The 24839-nt window shown below is 41.2% G+C and overlaps 1 protein-coding gene across 4 annotated transcripts in view; it reads left to right on the top strand.

The window, feature by feature from the left end:
- The first annotated feature begins 753 nt into the window (after positions 1-753).
- dpy19l3 (dpy-19 like C-mannosyltransferase 3) overlaps positions 754-24839 on the top strand; it is a 63717-nt gene continuing 39631 nt past the window's right edge. Inside the window, exons 1-12 of one of the 4 annotated variants that reach the window (XM_040126110.1) lie at positions 754-874; positions 1483-1612; positions 2248-2375; positions 10015-10341; positions 11645-11735; positions 15780-15901; positions 16578-16723; positions 19410-19533; positions 19709-19843; positions 21103-21234; positions 23170-23271; positions 23721-23794. In XM_040126110.1, the coding sequence (XP_039982044.1) occupies positions 1492-1612; positions 2248-2375; positions 10015-10341; positions 11645-11735; positions 15780-15901; positions 16578-16723; positions 19410-19533; positions 19709-19843; positions 21103-21234; positions 23170-23271; positions 23721-23794 (1502 nt within the window). In that variant the 5' untranslated portion in view covers positions 754-874; positions 1483-1491. Of the gene's footprint in view, positions 1613-2247; positions 2376-9320; positions 9626-10014; positions 10342-11644; positions 11736-15779; positions 15902-16577; positions 16724-19409; positions 19534-19708; positions 19844-21102; positions 21235-23169; positions 23272-23720; positions 23795-24839 lie in introns of those variants that run through there. The other 3 variants (XM_040126101.1, XM_040126119.1, XM_040126128.1) reach the window with 3 other exon arrangements.

Here is a 24839-nt window from a genome sequence, read left to right on the forward strand (position 1 = left end):
TAGAAATTAAACTTCTAGAATACACCATCTGACCTGTGGGATGCTTTGACCTGTGGGACGCTTTGACCTTGGTAGCGCTACTTTAGGTGTGTTTTGGTCCACACAGGGCTCCTTGACAAACCTTGACAAATTATACGTCGCTTGAAAGCTCCAAGTCTCCTGATTCAATATGAGCAAAGCATTTCAGGATCCCCACATCACTGAAACAGCTTTTGGCACAGAGTTGACTCAGACCTGTGGCTATAGCTTCATTGTGTTTAATGTTTTCCACACAAAAAGGTGCTACTACAGACCTTATATTTCTTTTTTAATGGCGAAAAAAGGTGAAACTGGACAAAACATAAACAACAAACAAACAAACAAACAAACAAAAAAAAACCTTCCTACCATGCTTGTGCATCTGTAACTTTAGTTCAGTATCTCTTATGCTCATTTTGAGTTAACTCTCCAAATTTTACAACCATTACCTTTCAGACTAGACCAGGGTTATGACTGTGATCAAAAGAGTTGAAAAACAGTAACCTTTTCATTTTGGGTACATTTCGGTCTTGTGCGCTTAAATGGGGCCGGTGTGGTAACCGGTTAACCCATCCAGGGAGATTAAAACTTAAAATATCCTGCCTTCTGGTAAAGTGACATTTCTACGCTTTTATTTTGAAGGCAGGGCTCTCTGGTGTTCCGGTATTGCCCCGTGGTTTAACCCAGTGCGGTAAGAAGCTGACCGATGAATTTTAACGGGAAGGGGGGGGGAGAAAAGATGAGAGAAAAATGAAAGAGTGAGGGAGACAGAGGGACGTGGAGAAAGAGGGAGAGAGAGAGAGGGAGGTAGAGAGGAGCTGTCGGACCATCCTACCCGCCGCTGCTGTAGAGGAGGGTGAGGCTAACACACGTACCGCTGGCTCAAGTCTTTGTTGTCGTCAAGACAGAAAGAAATTCTGGCGTCCATAACGGGAGCGCGCCTTTATGTAAAATGCACATTGAGTTTAATAAGGTCGTAGTAGCATATTCCTACGACCCAGTCGGAGTTTAATCCTATTCGCATCACTACTGACGTTAATGTTCCCTCTGATATTTTATGAGGGACTTGTGCATTTGCTGGTATGTTTGGCGTAGCCTGTCATCCGGCTAGAATGCGGTAGGACTAATGGGGTTTTGCCGGTGCTGTCGGTGTCGATAGATGGGACCCGATGTTTCCACGTTACTCGGGCCGCAACGTGACCTGGACGTGCCGCCGTAGGCCGGCCCCGTCCGCCCCACCTGTCAATGTTTGACTGAGCGGGAGGCTCCGCACGTTGGAGGAGAACAAACGGTCGTGCCGGTCGTTGTTTGCGTTGGCTCGGATTGCGGGCGGCGCACGCGCCGCGTGCGTGTTTAGGATGCGCAGTAATGCCCGCGTGTATGAGTGTCTTCACCCCGGTATCTGTTGATGCGGCCATCACATCTGTGCGGATAATCAGACGCGCTGCCCCTGTCTGGTTACAGAGTTTCGACATGACAGCCCTGCGTCAGAGGAAGGGCAGCAAGGGGAAGGAGCAGCCTCTCGGTGCAGCAGAGTTGCAGTCCCAGCAGTCCAACTGTTGCACCGATCATCATCCGGAGAAGAAGCTGCGTGGTGAGTGAGCCACCTCCACCCACCCAGCTGATTTCCATACAGGGTTACTGGGCCGCTGTGGGAAAATGCCCTTGTGGAGGAGGGGGCAGGCATGGTTTGCCATCCAGCCCACCCTGCTGAAGTCCCCTCAAGCCAGATCCAGCTCCAGCTCCTGGGTTCAGTGTTCTGTATCTGACCCTGACCTCTGATCTGCTGTGGGCACAGAATAGGAAGGAGAACTCTTAGTGTGGTTTAAATGGAAGGCCATTAATTGTCATTACTGACTCTGCTGGTTAAAGCCTGCACTCTTACACCTTTTGTGCCCATTCTCCATTTCCACAGATTTCAATTTAAGTTATTGAAATGAATGTCATTTATATTGTTTAAATAATCTGCATTTCACTACTGTCCACTGAACAAAAAATAAAGGTGTAACAAATAGCATTAATAATGGTTGTTAACTTACACTTCACAGTGTAGATACAGATGAGGCACAATAGGCCTTTTTTTTTTTTTTTTTTTTTTTACAGCAGACAGTTTGACTTGTCATTGTAGCACATGTGCTACGAATAACATAAATGATGGCTAGGCATTCTATAAAAGTGCTTATAAAAGTTATTAAAATTTCACTTCATGACATGTTAATGTTCCTGCAGGTGATTGGTCGTGGGGGGCAATAGTTTGGACATCTGTTGGTTGGTCTGTGTCTGTTGGTCTTGGCCTGCTGTGCTGTATCTATGTGGCCACACTACATGAGAATGACCTGTGGTTCTCCAACATCAAGGTAAAGACCCTTCACTGTTACAATGTTTAGGTCAGCTCTTTTTTTGTTTGTTTGTTAGTTTGTTTTAAATTTTGTTGATGCGGGGACACTTGATTAGAACAGATGCGATGTTAATGTTACTAGGTACAGTAGCAGCTATTAAAGATCAGCCAGCGAAAATGTAGTTTGTTGATCACTGTAGCCTAAAGGTTTTTTTTTTTTACAATTGCTTGTAACTGCATGAAACAGTTCAAAGTTACAATTGTTTTGTTTCTTACACATAGAACAGATAGTACAGGTGTTTTTGTGTACATTTCACAACAGAGCTGTAACCAAAGAACATCTAGTCAACAATTAAAGTACGAGCCAGTATACCATGACAATCTGCTGAAGGATCGATCCCAAGAGCGGATGACATTGTGTGATAGTGTTAGGAAGGCATGGAATGGCAGCAGGAATCACATTTTGAAGGCCCACTTTTCCTGAAATAACTGAGACTCAAGCTACTATATGTAATGTTTACCTCTGAGAGGGCAAATTTAAATTGGCAGATTTTTTTGAAGAGGGTTTTGTGACTTTGTTTTCACAACAGAATGGAGTGAATTAGTGTTGCTGTTTACTATAGATGTGAATGTTTACAACTGGTACATGATAAAAGATACTTATGGTGAATCATTATGTGAGAATCAATTGCCAAGACCTTTTTCCACTGATTGTGTACATAATGCATATGTAATGTCTCAGTGATTAGTAAATACTATAAACTTAAAGACAGTATATCTCCATGATAATTTAAGATGAGGGATTGCCACTGGGTTTGTGCCAGACCAGGAAGAAGATCTGGGTATGTTGAGAACACATGGACTCTTTTATCTCTTTTTATAAGGCTCATTAAGAAGCAGCAGAGATGGCCAGATTGATGTTTCTGACACTTTTTTCTATGGAGGTTATCTTAGGTTTTTCCATCCATGTGTAAGATTAATCGACCACATCACAGATGTGGATATTTACAGATGGAAAATGTCTCCCGGTCTGAACTTCTAAGACCTAAAAAAATTCCACTCACATTTTCTGCTTATCTCAAGAGGAAATGTTTTTCAGTATAAATGCCAATCAGGCACGTCTCCACATCCAGTTTTCTCCCTATAATAGCCAGCAAACACGTCATAAACACTTGATCCTCAAATGGGGAGATTGTTTTTCCATGCACTGCAGATGATTGATTTTCAGGCGTGTTAAATGAACCACATGAAGTCCTGGAACACCAGGGCAACTGGTTGTTACACAGTCCTTTTTAGAGTCTGTTTAGTGTTGTACAGCAGAACATCGTGCCCTGCCAGATGTGATGTAATTTTTAAATCCCCTTCCAGAGTTTCAACGACACTCTGAGAGACTGAGATATACATAGCAGATATTTAGCTGGTTGACATGGCAGAACAGATTGCCCTGTCATAGTCATAACTAGGGCAGAATGTAAATGAGCACTGTTGCTGTGTGTTGTTTTTTTGCCTCATTAGAGGTGCAGTAATAGTCAATCTTTGTTTGGCCTTTTCCAGTCTCATGCTATGTGATTTACATACGATATTATGATACTGTAGGAAGACTTTTTGTATAAAAAATGGTTCTTGAGGTTTGTACCATAGCTAGGGGTGTCTAGTTTAACTGCCAGTCAGAGACAGAGCTACATCAATACCAACGACAGTCTGACCCACTACTCTTCTCTTATTTAGCTAGCTACATTCCCTAGTCACATAGCTACTTTTAGCAGTTCATTCTTGGGGAAAAAAAATCCATGCAGAAAAAAATGAAGAACTGGCTCAGACTCTTTTTGCAGAAGTCTAAAATATTTTCCTGAAATATGCTTTCGGCACCGTAAACCAAAAACAAATAATATGATGTTTGCGCTGACGGTGAAGTCACTGAGGGGAATAATCATCCTGAGGAGAGTAGCTTTAGCAGCTAGTGTTTTTTGAAAAAGCACACTGGCCCTGGACTCCCCAAAGGCACTAACTGAAGCCATAAGTAGTTTCATTTATTTTGTTATTCTGTTTTTTATTGCCTCTACAGTTTTATATGTATTGTTTTTGAATCAAGCCATGGGCCATGTATCTAGATTTTGAAGTCCTAGGGATAGATACTCTACACACACCTAACCATAGAAGAACTCCACTTGGTGCTTTAATGAGACTTCCGTGATGGCGGGTATTTAGCTAGAGTGTATAAAATGATTTAAGTCAGAAATAGTTTAAATACCTCAAATTCATACAAATGTTGTCTAAATGGTGAGTTCATATTTCTCAGAATTTGCTAGAAAGTTTGAGTTTCACACGCTGGTGGGAGATACATCTGTACCTATTCATTCAGATTTGGATGCATTATCCCAATTACAGAACAGACTTTCCATTTTGTGTAGAACAGAAGAGAGAGTGAGGAATCAAACTAAACAACTGAACAGGCAGGACCACAAAAATCTACGACTCAGAAGTTGTTAGCAGTTACTTCGGCGGTGCCAGCCAGATGCTTCATTTGTTTCTCATGCAAATGCGCAGCGTGTCTTGACCCACATAGAAGCAATCTGAATTGCATAATTTGTGAGTTTTTGTCACAAAGAGACAAAGCAGCACATCCAGTTAATTGAGCAGAGTCCGCATGGACACGGTTTCTGGTCCTATGCTGTTTTGTTTCTCTTTATGTGTGCATGTGAAGGGAAGAGGCAGACACATGTGTTCATTTATGATAAATGCAGGTCACTTTATAGGCCTGGTAAACATTTCCCCAAAATATTCCGACATAAGAGGGCTTCTGGTTGATGTCATCGCAGATTGCAAACGTGTGTGTGTGTGTGTGTGTGTGTGTGTGTGTGTGTGTGAAATGTTTCCTTCTGTTAATGTAATCAAAGCCTCTGTCATAGACTGCATTCACACAGAGCTGGCTCAATCTGAAAATGCTTTTTATGAGTAACAACAATATGCGCATTCCACACTAGCGCATTCAGACTGGTTTAGTAAAGATCTCTGTAAACACTAAAAAGCTCACACAACAGAAAAACAGATAAATCTCTTAATAATGTTCACATTTATGAACCAGGCCTCTTTGCATAACCTGGCTCTTAGGCTGTGTTCAGACAGACATTAGCACAGCTTCCTTGTTCATTTCAGTGACACCACTAGGCTTACTCAGATGAGGTTTTGACACAAAGGGCTCCAATAACAAAATGCAGGATCATCTGGCAAAAAAGTAAAATCTAGCTCAACTTTTGCTGTCATCCAACAAAGGTGCTGTGTTTGCCAGTAGCTCTGGAATACACCTTCAGGTGCTACTTGGACACATCATCAGTGATAAACCCGGGGTCATAGGGTGTTTCGGGTCTTTAATCATCAGACACCTTCGCCCGGGCGACCCACCCAGGGGTTATCAGTCCCCGACTTGTGTCCAAGTGACGCAGCACTCCACCGTTCCCACCTCCGAATCCAAAGCCACTGTGAGGCCTTTTCCGCAGCTTCCAGGATGCTCTTAATGGCTCTTCTGCATTGCAGTCCTCTAACTCCAAGGAGTTTGAGAGTTCGCTGTAACGACTGGCCAGCAAAGCCCCAGCACCCAACTACTTTGCTGTGCTGATTGTATCCACCAAAGACCTTAGAACTTGGTCATGGCGCCAGCGGTATCACCCATCCCCCATTGTCTTCGGGCAGCAACTGAGGATATGCTCCAAGCTGCTTCTCTTCTGGCAAGGTTGGCATGCTGGAGTGTCTGCCATGCCTTAGCAATGCAGATTGGCAAGGCTTGGGAGAACGTCATAGAGTGATTGGATGAGAAACTTGATGCGCAGTGGTTCGGCCCTCCAGAGCTCTGACCAGGTGATCTTACGCCGTTCCGCATATTCCCACCTGGCCCAGGTGACTCGTTTGTACATGCTGACGATCCTCAATTCTATTCAATCCAATTTTATTTATATAGCACCAAATCATAACAGAGGTTATATCTCACTTTTCATGTAGAACAGGTCTAGACCATACTCTTTATAGTTATATTTACCGAGACCAACATTCCCACATGACCAAGCACTTGGCGACAGCAGCAAGGAAAAACTCCCTTTTAACAGGTAGAAACCTTGAATAGAACCTGTCTCATGATGGGCGGCCGTCTTCCCCGGAGAGAGAGAGAGAGAGAGAGAGAGAGAGAGAGAGAATAGCACACTAGACGTATAACAGAAACATGTGTAACAATAATGAGACTAATAATTATAATAATAGGGTGAATAATAGTACTAATAAAACTAAATAATAATTATAGATACTACTATAATTAATAATAATAGATAATAATCATAATATTTGAAGTAGTGGGTGTTGAGCAGGATCATGGGGGCAGTAGGTGGTTTGCAGTCACAGATCCAGACTCTCTAGCACCAGGAGCAGAAATACCTGCAGAAAGCGACAGGAAGTGAGAGGAGAGGGACAAGAAAGCACAAAACTACGGACTGTAGCGCCTTTCCTCCACTTCTGCTCGTATCTCATCTTGAATCAGTTGATGCTTCTCCCTCCCCCATGGGCTTTGTTGTAGCGTGGTTTGGGAAAACTGCCCAGTCCTGCCCGCCCCAATGCCACATTGCCAACCAAAAAGCTGTGCTGCAGCTGTGCCTCCGCTCTGTCAACAGCTTCCTGTGCCTGCCACTTCCTCCTGGTCTTTACGAGGATCCCTGCCGAGGCGACTTTAGCATCAGGGGAATCTCGGTAAATCATAACTTCCCTGGCTCGAGTGACCTTGAACTCCTCTGACAAGCCGCTGATGAGGAGTTGCAGCTTGGTGGAATGCCCACACAGGGCAATGCTGCATAGGGACCATGTGAGCCCCAACCAGCTGGCTGATGGTTCTCTCTAGTGCCTCCACTGTTGTCATACGCGCTTCGTAGACTAGAAAGGGCCACATTAACTTTGGCAGGATGTTGGTACATCCATGCTTTAAACTTTCCTGGCAGCCCCGACTTGTCGATCGCAGTGAGCCAGGTTGTCAGGTCACTCTTGGTTTGTTGAAGTGTGGCTGTATCTTTCAGAGAACTGTTGAAGATTTTCCCTAGGCTCTTGACAGGTCTTCAGGGACAGATCTTGCTGTCACTGTCAGGTCGCCTATGAATGCTGTTATGGGGGGCTGCTGCATACCAGATCTTGACGTGGGGCCTTTACATTCCCCATTTGCTGATTTGACAATCATGTTCATGGCCAAAGAGAAGAGTGGCACAGAGATCGTGCAGCTGGTGATTATGCCCTTCTCTAGCTGTTGCCGGGCCGATGTTAATGACCCTGAGGAGATTTTCAACATGAAATTGCTGTAATAGTGCAGGATGAGGTTCCGGATCATCTCGGGCAAATGAACTTTGTGCAAATGCATATTCCGGTTAGCTTCGTTTTCTAATGTGAACAGCATATTTCTGTTTATCTTGCAATTGTACAGATGGAAGATAGTGATTTTTGAGGTGATACCCCCATGGTGCTATTACTCAAACTGGTTTTGCTGGATTGAATTTCATAAACTCACTTTTACCTGAAACAACATGCCCCTATCATCGCAGCCGGTTGTTTTCTTTTTTTTTTTTTTTTCCAGATGCAGAATTTACCCTCTCTTTACCTATGATGAGTTTTAATACAGCTACTACTATCATTTAGTTGTTCTCCTTTATATAAATTTCTGTCTCTGTAATCAGACAACTAAATTAGAATTAAATAGGCATTTGATGATTGGTAATTCTCAGCAAGAAAGTGATTTCTCTGCTGCTGCACTGAGATTTTGATCAAATCACTACTCAAAGATTGCAAAGTTGTCTGGAAAAATAAACATAAATACAGCTTAATGACAACACTGGCCAGGCTTTTTTGCTTTTTTTTCTATAAGTTTTGTTCTTCACTACAATATACCAGTAATTTCAGATGTATCCATTCTGGAGACAGTTTTCAGAAAGCTCAGTTTTGGGGTTTAAGAACTGTCGGCTGAGTGGGGACAGAGGGCCAAAACAGAGGGGGAAAAGATTAATTTTCATATTTAGCCAGCAATGTGTGGACATGCTCTAAATCCTAAATCTAAGTCCACATACAGCACATACTACATTGTCCAGCAAAAAACACACATGCACTATTCCAAGCCAAAGCAAATGGTGTACAGCTAACACACCGTTCAGAAGTTTGTGGCTATGCCAGCTGATGCTTTAACTGCTTGCTGTTTCTCCCTCAGCCGGTGAGATGATATATTTAATTTCCTGCCCTTAGAGACCCACTGTCTCTCTCTCGCCGATCAAATTTTACTCTTCCGCTTACTCTCTCAGACACACACATGCTCTCTAAAAGTGTCTCCTGGAAAGAACAATGAGACACAATGGAAAGTGATTTGTGAGTGTGGGAGTCCTTCCCGCTTGGTGTTGGTACTTTGTGGTTGACCTGACCCTACATTACTGATGGCATCTTAGTGTTGGCAGCCTGTGGAGGAGCTTGTTGTCTAGAAGAAAGGGTAACATTTTTAATATCTCACGTGGTTTCCTCACCCAGTGTGTTCTTCTTGTTCGTTTGGTATTTCTCTCTTTTATGCACACCCTTACAATGCTTATTATCACAAGTCCTCCTCTTACGTATGCAGTCAGACAGCTGGCTTAATCTGGCCTCTTTAATTCATCAGATGTGATGTCATGTTCATGTTGGTCCCAGTGCCTAGTGGAGTTTTTCAGGCATGTGCTCACAGCTTGAAGCTGGTTCCAGATCCACAAACCCTCTGACAAATGTTCCCCACGTTTTCCGCATGATGTTCCAACATGTTCCCCTCACTGATCTCCTCCCCCACCCATCTTATTCTTTTCCTGTATGTGTGTGTGTGTGTGTGTGTGTGTGTTTTTATAGACAAGAGGTCACCAGTAGTCAACTGTCTTTTCTTTCCCTCCCTCTGGCTGCTCCAGTTATCCATGGCCCATCCTGTTGTTTGCAGACTTACTGTAGCTCAGTCTTTCTTTGTTTCTGTCTTCATACTTAGTAGCTGATTTGTCGAGAGAGATTGCGTTTTGTTTTGAAGTTTCTGTTGGAGTCGAGGGGAGGCGGAGGTCGTCCATGTTTAGACTCTGGAAGACATAAAGTAGAGGAAAGACGAAGCAAGGCCAATACTGGACCGACCTTGGATTCTTCAAGCACCACATCAGAGAGATAGGATATATTCAAAGACCCATAAAGAGGAAATGGTAACAGAGAGAAGCAGAAGAGGGTTGGTGCCTTCGGAGAAATGAACGAGCTTTCAGGGTAATGAGCAATGTGTGAACTTGTTAACTAGGCTTATTCTCTTTGACCTTAATTTATACGGAGGATTAGCCATCTCATCAGAGTTCTTGGAGAAAAGCCAAGGCTTGTTTTGCCTCAGGCAAACTCAAAAGAAGGATTGGGAAGGAAACTAGCTGCTCTTTCCCTCTGAGAAAGCTTTTGCATATTTCCTTTGGCAAGGAACTTGAAGCGATTAAAAAGCTAATTTATTTGGACTGACTTCAAGAAAAGAGAAACACACTGCATTTACGTTTATTACTGTAATGGATTTGGATCAGTTCTATAGCTCAACCCAGGAGCATGCTGTTTATCTACCTGGATTCAGCTCATCAAAGCATCCAAGAACTTATTGATAATCTCTGTTTTCTCAGGCAATGGAGCTTCGGAAGAGAGTTAAGCTGAATGAGCTAGAACATAATTTGAGCCTTTCACAAGATGCACCATCTGAAGGGAGATGCAGCAGTAACTCAGTGCGGGGGACAGGAAGATCTAATGTCACACACGAGGGGGGTAGAGGGGAGGCTGCTCTGTTTGGAGGATCAGGTACTTGTTCCGGTTCAAGCATTCTACCCCGGGGGCCTTGGCGACAGTGTGTTTCCATGGCAGCAGGGCTGTTACTGGCTGGGCTGCTGGCACTGACTCAGGCCTGGTGCGTTAACACCATACACGAGAATCTGCTGTGGTTCTCTCAGCTCATGGTAGGAGTTAATACTTGTATTATTGATACTGTTTTAATTTGAACCTTAAACACAGCACACTGCACATATATACAGTATACACCGATCAGCCACAGCATTAAAACCGCATGAGAATGTAGATGGAGCTATGCTGGGAGTTTGCTGAGGTCACTAAACCTAAAAGGTGTACATTTTCCTACTCTAATAGGTGTCGCAAATTTAATCAGAGTCAGGGAGAGTTAAGCACAAGTCTGTACATGCCCACTTCTTGTGTCCTGTGGAAATGTCCAATTAAGCAAGTTAAGTGAACACCTGTGTGGCTGGACCATAGCTATGGAGGGTTCTAAGTGTGAAAACTCAACTCATCACTGTCACTGTGCTCACATTGTCAGTCTCGTTATTTTTAGTGAAGAAGTTACTCTGTTGTCAGGTAACTACAGACTGGGTATGATGATCTGCAGGAAACCAAGGACTGGAATCAAATAGTCAGGCTTATGAAAATCAGCCCTCAGTTCCTATTAAGTCATGGAGATGTGGCTTTAGGGCTACAAAGTGACATTTTAGGGAATGTTTACATGAAAAGTTTATTTAAATAGTGGGTTTGTGTATTTTTCAGCATAATAGCTTCAGTTGCAATGCAAATGGAAATCTGTAGGGCTTTTCAGTCATTTAGTCAAAGTATCAGTGTTGTATCAATTTTTGTGGCCATTAGTTATTATTCTGGTCTTCTTTCAATGAAGGATGAGCTATTAATCATAAGTCACTACTGGAAAAAGGATCTCATAAATGGCACCATAATCATACTCAGAAATATGCTAGGTTTTTCAATAAGCAGATTTCAAGATCGATGGGAATGAATGTATTTATCTGTGCGGGGGGCCAATAAATCTGGGGAAACAACTTGACAGACTCTGAGTTAAATCACATAGCTGATATGCCAAGAAATCTATCAGTATAGTCAAAGAATTTCTCTTTAGTCAAGCGTAGCTGTAAAACCTATTTACAGACTGAACATGATACTAACATTTGCACCTGGCTGTCCACTGTTTGCTCTCTCTTTTTACCCTCCAATGGAACAGTAATCATGCATAGCAGGCAAGAAATCTCTTGGGAAGACATCCTCCACACACATATACACACACACACACACACACACACACACACGTGTGTTACCTGTCTTACTGTTGAGGATTCTGGGTGTATTAGCTGCTTTGCCCCGATCCTCCATGTTTCCGTCATGTCTTGCCAGTTAATTTTTTTTTCACATGTTATAAAGAAAGATGTGCCTGGTTTCATACAACCCAATTCCCCTTTTTCCTTTCAGGAAATGGAGCGGGAAATTTCGTTTCGGACAGAGTGTGGACTGTACTACTCATACTACAAGCAAATGCTGAAGGCCCCATCCATACAGGAAGGTATGCACTATGTTTCTGGTGATACGCCATTTTTCTATCTTCTTCCTACAGTAGTAACCTATATTTCTAAGGCCGAGAAACCTATTATCAACTTAAACACTATATTGTCAGGTTACAGGTTTTAAAAAAGCCCTGATCATGACTAGCACTGTTCAGCAAGTATTTCCTTACTGTGATGAATTGATGCTATCAGAGTTAATGTAAGAAACTCTCTACTGCCTTTTATGATTTGAGGAGAGTAAATATCCCTGCAACTCCAGTCAACATGACCTGAGAAAGCATTATGTTTGCCAAACACATATTTGTTCGTCCTCATCCTAAATGCTTTTTCTTTTGTAACACTCATAGTCTGATCTTACATTGTCCCTTATCATACGTAAAATGCTATATCCATGTCTTCTACATGCATCGTCAGCTGGTGAGGAAGCTGTCTTTTTGGGAAATGCAGATTTAGCCCCAGTGTTTTTGCATGATATAGTCTATCTAGCTGTCAAACATATTTACCTTTTTACAAGATTCTTCTTTTAAAATGAGTCAGCTTGCTGCATTAGTTGGTTGAAAACCAATTAGGTAGCTATGTACAGCTGATAAAATCTGCCTTTGACAGCTGTTTTTTCAGCTGGCAAAATCGATGGCCAGTGGCTAGAAATGAAAAGCCTACTTTTGTCTGCCTTTGCCTGAAATCAAGGACCATTGTTTCAAAAATTTACTGAACTACATGTGTGCCGTAAGAGAACTAAAACTTAACAGGCATAGCAACAGTAACTATTGCAAGCAGGGCTCATCAAACAATCAGTTAGGGTCACAGCAAGACAATGGCAGTATACAATCACAGAAACCAGCATTTCATTAATATTTTGATCATTGTAATTTTGTTAAACAACTATGGCTATAAACATCTTATAATATCTCAAAATGGCCAATCTTGATAAAATTACCAATTTTTTTTAAACATGGGTTGAGACACCAAATGACTGCCTCTACCTGCACCTACGAGAAAATAACCTTTTTTCCCTTCATTTTCTAACCAGACCAAACAAATTACTGCAGTTTCTCCTGATGCACAGTCTGTTCTGTGTGAAAGTAGTCTAATTATTTTGTTCCCATTATCATGTAAAATTCCTCATAGGAAACAGGCCTAATTTTCCACTAAGGCAAATAACTGAGCTGTCAGGTAGTCAATTGTGGAACTGGTTGACCTCCATCTCTGTCTAACTGTGTTTGCTTCTTTTCCTGTCAGACCTGTTTTAAAAGCATGAGGGACAGCAGAACGGCTTGACATGCAGAAACTACAGTAGTTTTAAGCTTTGAGGGTAAGAGAGGGTGGATGAAGAAGTAGGGATGGAAGGAAGAATGGAGTGATGGCATAATGGAAAAAATAGGAAAATAAAAGATTGAAGGGGGAAAGGAAAGAAGTCAGTTGAGAGAAAGGAAGCAAAAATGGAAGAGAAAGGATAGAAGGAGACATAAATGGAGAAAAAGGAAAGATACAGAAGCAGGGATGAGAGGAAAGGTGTAAGGACAGAGGGGAAGGACAGAGGAGCTAAGGTAGGTAAGAGGAATCCGTGAGGGAGGAAAGAAGAGGGATAAAGCAAAATTGACATCTCGGAAGAAAGAGATAAAAACAAATGAATGAAGGGGAGTGGGTTGTATGTGTGTGTGTGGGTGGTAATGTGTGCATTGTTTATTGAAAACAGTGCTGGTTTTTATGGTCTTACTAGGATCAAGAACACAGCCGGGATCGGGCTGACACTTCCCAGCCTGCAGTAGAAACTCAGCTCTCTGCTGCTACTTTGGTGTCACACTTTGTTTCAGTCAAATGAAATGCATAGTAATGATACTAGTGCCCAATTTAGAATAATGACACCAGTGTGTGTCACTACCAGTCTTTTTGCATGGAAGGATAATGCCATTGTTAAAGAATAATTGTGGTTTATTGCAGCTTGGGTCTATTTTAGTAGTTGTTGCCACCGTCCCGATCTGTAATAATACCACTGATCTCACCCAAGTAATTGCTGAGATGGGGGAATGAGATGGGGGGAGATGGGGGGATGCAGCGACATCACTGAAAAGAAGTCAGACAGGGCAAGAAGCACGAGCAGTCTAACAGTCAGGCAGGTTGTAAACAAAGCCCCAATTTAAACAATTTTATTTGGACGAGAGAACAAGGCTGAATGCTAAAATTAGAACCATCACAGTTTACAAACTGACTTGCTGCTTCAACTTTGACCCACTGTGCTTGCTGTAGTCTTACTCAGAGTATTTTTTCTTGTGCAACAAGATTATTATCATCATTTCGGGCGTGTTCAATTTCAGTTTCACATGGTAAAATAATCTGGCTAATCTATTGATTTGTAGACGCCATGTCTGCCGACTGACCGCTCGTATTGCTTTCTCTGTTGGACTTTGTTGTGCCAGTTTTGCCATGTACCCAGATTTTAGCAATTACTTTGGTCAGTACAGTGTTATCACAAATGATAGAAATGAGGCTATAAAAACAAGACCCAAGTCATAATAAACCGGATTATCCCATAAACCTATAATAACTGATTTCTGACCACTTGGGGGCAGCAGAAACCTACAGTATTACATATAATAAACACATTTAAGTTGATACTGTGAACTTGTTAGCAAACAGTTGCCTATTGACACATCCAGCAGATATGGAGAATAATTAGCATTCATTTGGAGCTGTGTTTGTGGCACATGTCAGTCCAATATATAGTCTCCTTTCAGCTGTGTTGGGCTTCGCACCAACTCCTGAGGAAAATGTCTGACTCGAGCTGCTGAATGCTCCACTATGTTCACCAGCTCTGCTATCTTGTGCTGGGTTTTCAGAGCTTTTTTTTTTGCACAGCAGCCTGTTACAGATGAGAATAGACAAATTCAGTAAAGTTGCAAACCATCAAACCCAATCACCAGCTGAAAGATGCTAAAACACTGCATAGAGCTAAGGAGAACTGCAGAATTGTGTGACAATTCTCTGTGGGTTCATCATTCAGTAGTAGTCAGTAGTGGTGCTTTGTTAATATAAATTAAAGATATTGCTTAAAGCGTTTTAAAGGTTCTTTGCAAGTATTTCCTCATCTCTCTGCAGGATGTCAGCAGGAAATAATAGCAACACACAACTGAATATATGGCACGTGCCATGTTTTCTGTGTGAAATACCGTAGCTCCTCTGCCTTTTTCTCCCAAAGGTTAATGCTTATTGCATATAAAGTTATTCATTTTTATGATGTTAGTGGAGGTGGTCTTGCTTCAGATAAGGTAGCCACCATCTGCTACAAAACACCGCGGGACCCTGACATATTTCATCAACCATTGTTTATTCAGAGAAGTCTGAGCATTAAGCTCTTTTAAAGAAATGCCCTGAAATCACATTCATGTAGACTAGAAGGATATACAATATATGATAACAACCACATTGCTAATAATAATAACGTGATGAAAAAGTCAAATAAAACAAACAACTACAGGGCACGTCTGGCAGGAATGATATGCAGCAATAAAAACAGCAAAATGATGAAAAAGTCAAGTAAAAACAAATAAATAATAAACAAGTCTGCAAAGAAGGATATAGAACAAGAATTAAAAACAGTACAAGTAGCATATTTGGATGCTGTATTTATGTTCAGTTACTGGTGTGAAATCTCGTTGAGAAAAATCAGCATAATAGAACTTAGTTTTTTTTAACTCAGCAAAGGATGGTTTAGGGCTTTCAAGGTTGAATGCACTGATGGGTTCAGACATCCATTGTGCTTTAAGCAATTAAGGAATTCAATTCAAGCAGAACAATCTGTGGGTTTGGTGCTTGACAGAAATTTCAAACAGTGCGATAGTTCTTTCATAGCACCACACTCTATAAATGAGCAAAGTGAGCTTTGAGAAACCATCATACCCTTTCCCTCCCTGGTTGTCACAAACCAGTAATAATTGTTATCAGTCTATGTTGCCATGGTGTTTTTTTTTAAAGTGTTTGTGTGTGTGTGTGTGTGTGTGTGTGTGTGTGTGTGTGTGTGTGTGTGTGTGTATGTGTGTCCCTAGGGCTCTCAGATCTGATCCATGACAACTTGACAGAATCCAAGAGGACCATTAATCTCCTACAGCGAATGAATATCTACCAAGAGGTCTTTCTCAGTGTTCTCTACAGATTGTTGCCCATACAGGTAACACATCACTCAGCCGTCAGCTGTATAGGCTTGTAAAACACAAAAGATTAGAGTAATGACTGCCATCTATTACAAAATGATTGACTGTTACTGTGGCTTTTCTTGTCATTTCTGCCCTTAAAATAAGGCTTTCCCATTCATTGAAAAATGTGACAATATCACACTTCTTCTTCTTTTTATCATTATTATTATTATTATTATTATTAACCATCAAAGTTATGGTTACAGCTACAGCTATGAATGATCAGTCATATTAGGGGACTGAGGTGCTGTGGCATTTTGGTCTTTTAGCTGACAACGGCTTGGCACACTTGCTCTTGTCACACTAGAGGAAAAGGTTTCTGTACTGGCATATCAGTTAACTGAGAAACAGCTACTTAGCTTCATCAGTGGTCTCACGGTATAACAAGAATGTCAAAAAATGAAATATCAGACCAAACTTTGAAAATGCCACAGTAATCCTGAGTGCCCGAGTCAGTCGCTGTCACTGTAGTCAACTCTCTGTGTGTTCATTTACAAAGCCTAATGAACCAATTATGTCTGTGTGTGTGTTTCTGTGTGTGTTTCTGTGTGTGTGTGTTTGTGTGTGTGTTTGTGTGTGTGTGTGTGTGTGTGTGTGTGTGTGTGTGTGTGTGTGTGTGTGTGTGTGTGTGTGTGTATGTGTGTGGTCCAGTCATATCTAGAGCCAGTGTATTTCTACATTTACACTGTGTTCTCGCTGCAAGCGGTGTATGTGATCGCTCTGTACCTCACAGCGTGGCTCCTGTCTGGGTCCTGGCTGGCTGGTACGCTCACTGGGGTCTGGTACATTCTCAACAGGTGGGCAATAACTGTGCGTTCATGTGTGTGAATGAGACAGTAAAAGGGGGAGAGTGTTATGTCCCTTTTCAGATTTGCATTTGACTCTGTAAATGTTAGGGCAAATTTAAATGTCAACATAAGATGAGATTTTAGGTCCTTCTTTTAGATGGCATCCAGCTCAAGCTTGACAAGCCATGCATTGTTTTAAACCACAAACTCTCACGATTCTTTCTGTGTAAACCTTCTTTAGACTGCAGAAACCCTGAGATGGTTGTACCGTATTTTGTGACAGGAGTGCACACGATACAAAACATGACAATAAAAAAGGCTACCCCGCCCCCCCCAAAAAAAATAAAAAATAAAATACCCTTACATTTTTACCATGGGTCTGAAGAGCTAGTTTCACCCAGTTTCTCGTAATGGCTTTTTTAAACTTGCTATTTACAGTATTTTAACCAAATATATATTTTTGCCTGTGCATGTTTTATCAGACAAATTACAGCATTCCATACAACTATTAGGAATCTCATGTCTTTTTTGAATACTTTAGGTACCATTTCCCTAAACACAGTCATTTTCTGAAATGTCTGATTATCATGAAAGGATCCAAACTTTCTCCAATATTTCTATCAACTCTCTAACTGCTTACTATAAATCCTGGATGTGATAGATTTTTTTAAAGACAGTTCCATCTGTGTCCATGAATTGGTGGATGTGTGGTGTATTTTTAACATTTTACATCTTTGCATTTTTACATGTTATCAAGCTCTCTTTCCCCCTTTTTTAATATATATTTAGTTTAGTGCTTATTCTTAGTGATTATTTCTTAAAATTATGCTGAAATTATTACTTTCCTTGAATGCTTTTTCTGCCCACTCTTTAAATTGCTGGTCATATTAAGCTTTTTTAAAGTTACTGTCATAAGCTACCAAGTGTAATATATTTATATCTTTCTGAATCACTCTTCAAGACTTTATACAGTGTATAGGAGCAGTCAAATGAACAGATACAGCGTTGAACATGGTCCTCCTGAAGACAGCAATGCTACAGAGGTCAAATTTAATTATGGTTTCTTATGCACAAGGAAATCTATTTAATGAATCACTTAAACAATAAAATTCTGTGAATGAGCCACTTTTAATAGATGTGCTTTTTATCTTAGATGTGAATATTTTTGAAGATGTGCTTTTATTGAGGATTCTTTCCCTCATGGCTCAGTGGAAATTAAAATAAGTAGCCCCAAACAGCAAATCCCCCCCGGAATGAAGCTGATCCGGCAAAGCGCCAAATCAAGCAAAGCAGTATCATGTGAGCAGAATATGAATTCAATGAGAGCCAAAACTTAACTTTGATGTGTTGCCCATTTTTTATTGTAGCAGCTTGGACACTGTTGGACTGTGTGAATTGGGCAGCAGAAATCGGTATATGCCATAACTGATGAGAAACTTGAATGGATTCTTAATGATTTGGTCTCATGTAGTGTGAACGGGGTTAAGGGCTCAGTTTGATGTGGTAAATGACACTGGCTTCAGTTACATGGGACAGGTTTTTCCCTTATAAATACAATCAATCCGATTCATCACTCGGGAGAAAAATCAGATAAGGTGTCCTGTTCTCATTTTTAATATGTGCACTCAACCACCAGCAAACTTTTCAAAAAGATGGACGGCTGTTGAGCGCTTGGCGCTATTACTGGTAACAGCACTAAGTAGTATTAGTGGAGTAAGAGATGACTCAGTTGCTGTACTAAATGGGTTAAGGACTTGATCTACTGTACAGGTGCTGAACCTGTGGCCTGTCTGGAGTATTCTGTCAGACTGGAAATTAGCATGTTTCTGTGTTATTTTGTAGTAACAACAGCATTTCTGTGGGTGAAATCCAACGAAAACAGGCTTCCTCGATGCTGCCAAAACAATTTTGCAGCATGTTAATCCATGTAAAACCACAACTTGTCGTTTTTGCATTTCTGTTTGTTTTTGGATTAAATAAATAAGATAACTTGTTATTTAGTCAAAATTAGTGGCTGCTGGCAGGCTTATCTTTCTATTTTTTTTTGACAGAGTCAGGCTAACCTTTTACCCACTTTCAGCCTTTATTATATTATATCAGTATCAATCTTCTCATTTAACTCTTGGCAAGAAAGTGAATTACTTTTCCCAAAATGTTAGTTACTGTCTGTCTAGAGGGCACGGAGACCTTTCTAGTTGTCTTTAGTGTGATTTGTTTTTGGAAATGTGCCAATAGTTGGAATAAGTTCAGAAACCCTGCTGGCATTTTCTCTGCTGTCCTTTTGGATCAATAGACAGGTTTGATTTCTGCGGTCAGAGAGTTTTACAGCTATAGAAAAGTTACACAAAGTGCTGCTGCTGAGTTTGAAGCATATTAGTATTTCAGTTGAAACTCAAAGGAACTTTGTATGTAACAATGTACTTTTCTTAAAGTAAATTACATTATTACTTTTCCTTGCTATTACAGTAGCCATCAGTGAATCAGCTGTTGACACCTTATCTTAACTGATACCTCTGATTGTCTTGCCCCATCAACACACAAACCACAGGAAGTTGCAAACAGACAAAAAGCCAGTGCAGTGTGCTTGACACTGTTTAGCCCTTAGTTGTGATTCTACATCAGTATTTAAAATTGATTACTACCATCCACCTATTACTCCATCCCTCCTTTGCTCCCACTCTCCCCCCCCTTTCAGGGTAGATACCACGCGTGTGGAGTTCACCATCTCCCTCAGAGAGAACTGGTCTTTGCCCTTCCTAGCGCTACAGGTCACTGCTATCACCTGTTACCTCAGGCCTCAGCTCACCGCCTTACAGCAGGTACACACACAAATCAAAGCTATTGACCATCCTCACTACATAGATTGGCCGTGACCTGCCACACCCAATCTATCTGTACTTTAAGAGAGCTAACAGCACAGCAGGAATGACTTTACAAGCCATTAGCATCCAGCTCAAGAATCTAACCCCTGTGTATGTGTGTTTTCCTATACAGAAGGTGATGGTGTGGTTGATGTATGTGACAACGTTCTGCTTCTGTCTGACATGGCAGTTCAACCAGTTCATCCTACTTGTTCAGGCTCTCATCATATACACCCTGGACTGTGTCGACTTTTTAACCACTACGCAGGTATGGCTGGAAGGACCAAATACTTTAAGGGTTAGTTCCATGGATGTATTATAATAGCTGGGTACCAGACTCCAAAATGGCGCCCATTTAGTTAAATGAAAATTTTTCAAGACATTTTTTCTTTTTATCTTCTGGGTTTATTTCCATATTGTGTGGCCTACTGCACATGCCCATTACTGATTGTCCCTGTGGCCCTTCCTGCACAGTCCCACTCAATCCATAGTCTTTTATAGACTCATAAAAAAAGTTTAACAAATGTAAAACCTTGATGGATTGAAAGTCCATAATACAAAGAGTAAAAGTTGACTTTCTTTGCAGTTCCAGGTGTCCTGTCAGCAGTTTTATAGGTGTCTTTTTTACAATTGTGGTCTATGAGGAAAATGATCCATTTGGTCAGTTCAGTTTGGTCAATTATTATGATACTGCAGCTACTGTGCAAATTTGTCCATATTTCACAAGAGGACAAAACTGGTTTTGGACATATTTGCAGAAACAGCATCTAAGCCTGGAGCCTCTGGGTGCTCAGTTAGGAGAAGTGCTGTGTGCTACTGACTGTAGCATGTCAGACTGTAAATCCTACTATCCTACCATTTTTTTCCCCCTTTTTAACAAGTAAACAGAGCGTTACATATCAGCTTGTTTTAAGCCGTCTGTCTCTTTACAATATTTAGTATTTGGGAGGACCCATTGTGTTAAGATGTAGTCCACTCAAAAAGTGGAATCTTGTTAGCCGGGCTTGCGAACGTTAGCACTGATTCCGACCAGACGTCTTTTCATTCATGTTATTTCAACACCTGCTGAGGGCGGCTCCCACACGCTAATGTTTGCTCGTCCTACATTATCCAAACAAAGGGGTCTGGCTACTGTTAGCTGTCTTTCTTTCATCGGTCCAGTTGCGGTGATGGCAAATGAACAGACTCTCAAAATCTCACGGCAAGTAGCTTTAGTCCGGTAGCCTCAGCACTCGGTCACGGCTTCTTTTCACCTCCCACATGAAGAAGAATTGCGAGTATTTTTGACACTTTTGGCAGGTATTTATAGACTATACACTTATGGAGGTATAGTCTTCCCTTGCTGGTGTCCGTAGTCATGGAGTGAGACATGGAGGGTACTGGCTGATATAAAACTAGGGGTGACTGAAGTTTGCCTGCATGTTTAAGGGATAAACCGCCTTTCAGAGCAACATTTCAGGACCTCAGGTGGTGACATCACCACACCTACCCAAACTGTCTTATATCACTATGTGTGTGTTTCTCTAGGTGACCACTCTGTACCTTGTTCAAGTGAGCAGCCTGCTGAGTGTGTGGCTCCTCCAGTTCTGCAACTCCATGATACTGGGATCGCTGGTCCTTAGCTTCATCGTAGCTGCACTCTTCATCAGACACTGCCAGGTTAGTGTGAGCGGTGGCTACAGAGAATAGAAGGGAGAGTTTGAAAAAGGGACAAGACAGGAATAGGGAACATTAATGATTAATAGAAAGCTGAAAGTGAATCAAAGCCTCGCAGAGAAAGATCCAGACAGGAGTGGTAGCTTGTTTACAAAACACAGATAGGAGATTAACCTGCATTGACGTGAAGAGGCCTGTGCTTCAGTCAGTTTTTGTCGAAGGTCATTCCAATTTGTATGCCGGAGACACATCTGCCTGTTAGGTGTAAATGTGATTTAGTTAAATCAGATCTTATCACAGTAACAATTACAGAAACATTTAATGTGACAGAATGAAAGATTGAGAATCAGAGATCGGAAGATTTCACTTCTGGCTTTAAAAAAAAATGTGTACTGTACATCGTGCTTTAGTTTTGAAATGTTTTATTAAAAATGGGTACGTATAGACCGTTCTAATATGTCTTAGAGGCGTGGACTCGAGTCACGTGATTTGGACTCAAGTCAGACTCAAATTATGAAACCGATGACTTTACACTGGACTTGGAGTTTCACACCAACGACACCAGACTTCACTTTTACTTGAAACCTTTTTGGCTTTGAATGAGTTGATATCCTCCCAAGTCCAAATATTAAAATGTATGATATAAACAAGTGTACCGCGTGTCAACTCTTCACCTTCCTGACAACAGATTGAACTTTGAATCGTTCCAGCAGCTGCCAGTCACATTACACAAGCAAGAGGGAAAGGTGCACCTAGCAATGCAGACCAGCACATTATCACTTTAGGGCAGAAACATTTTTTATCTTTGGCTGATTTAAATGAGAAAGATCTTCAACAACAAATTAAAGCTGATGAATATTAATGGCAAAATGGAAATTTTGACTGCTGTCTTGTTGATGTGCAAGCTAGTGTCTGTACTCAACCAAAAATCATTTCTGAGATTAAAGAAGCTTTGCTCTGTAACATTATTCTAATATAACGCATGGACAGTGTGTTTTTGTTGTTCAGCAAGACCAACAGTGGCAAATCTTCTCTGGTGAAAAGATCTGGTGGCTTTACATCAGTTTCAGTTGTTGGAAGTGGTCACTTAAACTGTTCATTCATATCATTCATATTTGAAGTTGATCAACTGAATCAGGAGCTTAGAACAAGTAGCTCATAAAGTACGTGTTGTCCCAAGTAAGTAGGCTACGATAGTTATTCTAACACAGTTATTTCGTTGTGTCCGATACGTACTTATTCAACATTTCATATCCTCTGCTGCTCATCTCATTTTCAGGTTTTTTAAAGGTTGTTACCAAAACTTTTGCTGGCACTAAAAAAAATGGTTTTCTGTCTCAATAAAAAATGCCAACAAAAAGTGCGGACCTAATTTAAATCACTGAGTTTTATTTATTTATTGCTTCTGTTACAAAATGTTAACACCTGAGGACAAATGGATTTAAAAAGCAAAATTATAATCAGATATGATAAAATCATATCAAACGCGAACCCTAGACGGATGAATAACATACCAAGGCACACCTGATCATTTTGCTTTTGACTGCAAATTAATAAATGCACATTTTAAAAAGCATTCTTTATTTCTGTAAATTTACTAAACTAACTAGCATAAAAGTTTGTGAAGAGCACATAATGACTTGTTTAGAATTCTAAACACAGAGTTTACGAGTTGGACTTGACTTGTTGGAGATTGACTTCAAAATTAATAGTCAAGCCCTGAGACTTACTTGTCACCATAAAGTGGCTTATCAGTATTTTATCATCTGAAAATATTATGTTTGATATCTTGATTAATATAGGGATGCACGTACCTAACACAGTGTGTGTGCAAGTGAAAATGTATGCGTCAGCTTTCCTCAAATTTCGAAATGTCAAACTTCATTGAGAATATAACAGATCTATTGACTAATCTCTGGTTGCTGTCTGATCGTGCAGTCGGGTCTGAAGACAGGAAGCCGGCTGGTTCGTCTGGGCAAACTGCTTCTCCACAGTGCCATGGTTCTCCTCCTCACCGTCACCATCAACTTCCTGGCCAAGGTGCGTCTCTTCTTCTTCCCCTGCTTCTGTCCTTCCTTTCTCATTCTCTCCTCCCTTTTTCATTCCTCTCACCTCCTTTCCTTTCCCACCTCCTTCCTTTTTCTTCCTCTCTCCTCTTCTGTTATCCCCTTGTGTGTTTCCCTTTCACTCTTCCCCTCCTTTCCCCTCTTCAGCCTCTTTCTATCCATATCTCCTTTTATCTCCTCGCCTGTCTGCTGTGCTCTTTTATTTTCTTTTTGTTTCTCGGTAACTCTCCTCTCCCATCTCCCTGTACTGCAGCCCTCCTGTCCTCTCCTCCTCCTCCTCTTCCTCCTGATGTATCTAAAACTCGTAGTTATGATGTGAGCTCAACTTATGATCTCAGCTTGGTTTATTTACTCATTTATACATCTCAGCGCACTGATCTTTAGCCCTAACAAGATTACCTTTTCTGTGGTGTGTGTTTACAGAAAGCACTTCAGCTCAGATCAGACGAGCACATCTTTAAATTCATCAAGTCAAAGTTTGCTTTGGGGCCAACAAGGTATGAAGACACACTCATAGACGCGCACACACACACACAGACACACACACACACACACACAGACTCACACACACACACACACACACACACACACACACACACACACACACACACACACACACACACACACACACACACAAACATATATTAATGTACCTCTGTTCTTGAACTCAGTCACGCAGCATTCTTATAAAACAATATTTTAGCACGAGGACGTGCTCCCACACAGCGCATGCACAGCCTACACCCCCTTTGACTTGATCCGGCTTGACTGTATTATTCACTAAGCACCAGTGTTGTAGCACCTGGAGAGTTAGTGTGTTTGAATAATAGATGGTGGGGTAACACCAACAGGCCTCCCATCGATCAGATACTGTGTGCGTGTTGCGCAGCTCAGCCACTGGATAGCTGCTTCGGGGTGGCAGATAATGCAGCTCACAACCCAACGCCACACAACTGGCCCATCTATTATTCAGTGGCCTGTGGAAAATGCAATGCTTACTCTACGCTCTATCTCTGCCTCTCCCTCTGTTCCTGTTTTTCTCACTCGCTGAGACTTCTTTCTTCTCTCCAACTGTGTCTTTTTTAATCTCTTGAGACTTGTACTGTGTTTCATGACATCTTAATTCTCAGTTCAGTTACTTATCAGCACGGCTGTGTATCAGAAGCAGTATTGCGAATGTAATGCTCAAAATGTACACTCTAAAAAAACAACACAAGTTTGTACTTTACATTCATACCACACTGATATAATAAATTGGGTTTATATTGAAAACATTTGCATCCATCTTTTCCTGTTAACCTAACAGAAGAACGCCTTTACATAAGGAGGCGTGGAGACACCTGGTTTTTTTAGTTTTGTTATTTATTGTTTCATTCGTTTTTGTTTTGCTGCTCCGTCAGGTAGGAAGGTCTTTCCTAGAGCAGGAGTTTGTTTCCACTTTGTTTGGCGTAATTGGAAGAACTGGCCTTGCTCTTCATTGTGCCTGGATAAGTAACTTATTTTGACTTGACTGTGGATGCCTGGACAAAGCTTGGCTTAGGA

This window comes from Xiphias gladius, chromosome 1, assembly GCF_016859285.1.
Source record: "Xiphias gladius isolate SHS-SW01 ecotype Sanya breed wild chromosome 1, ASM1685928v1, whole genome shotgun sequence".
NCBI lineage: Eukaryota > Metazoa > Chordata > Actinopteri > Istiophoriformes > Xiphiidae > Xiphias > Xiphias gladius.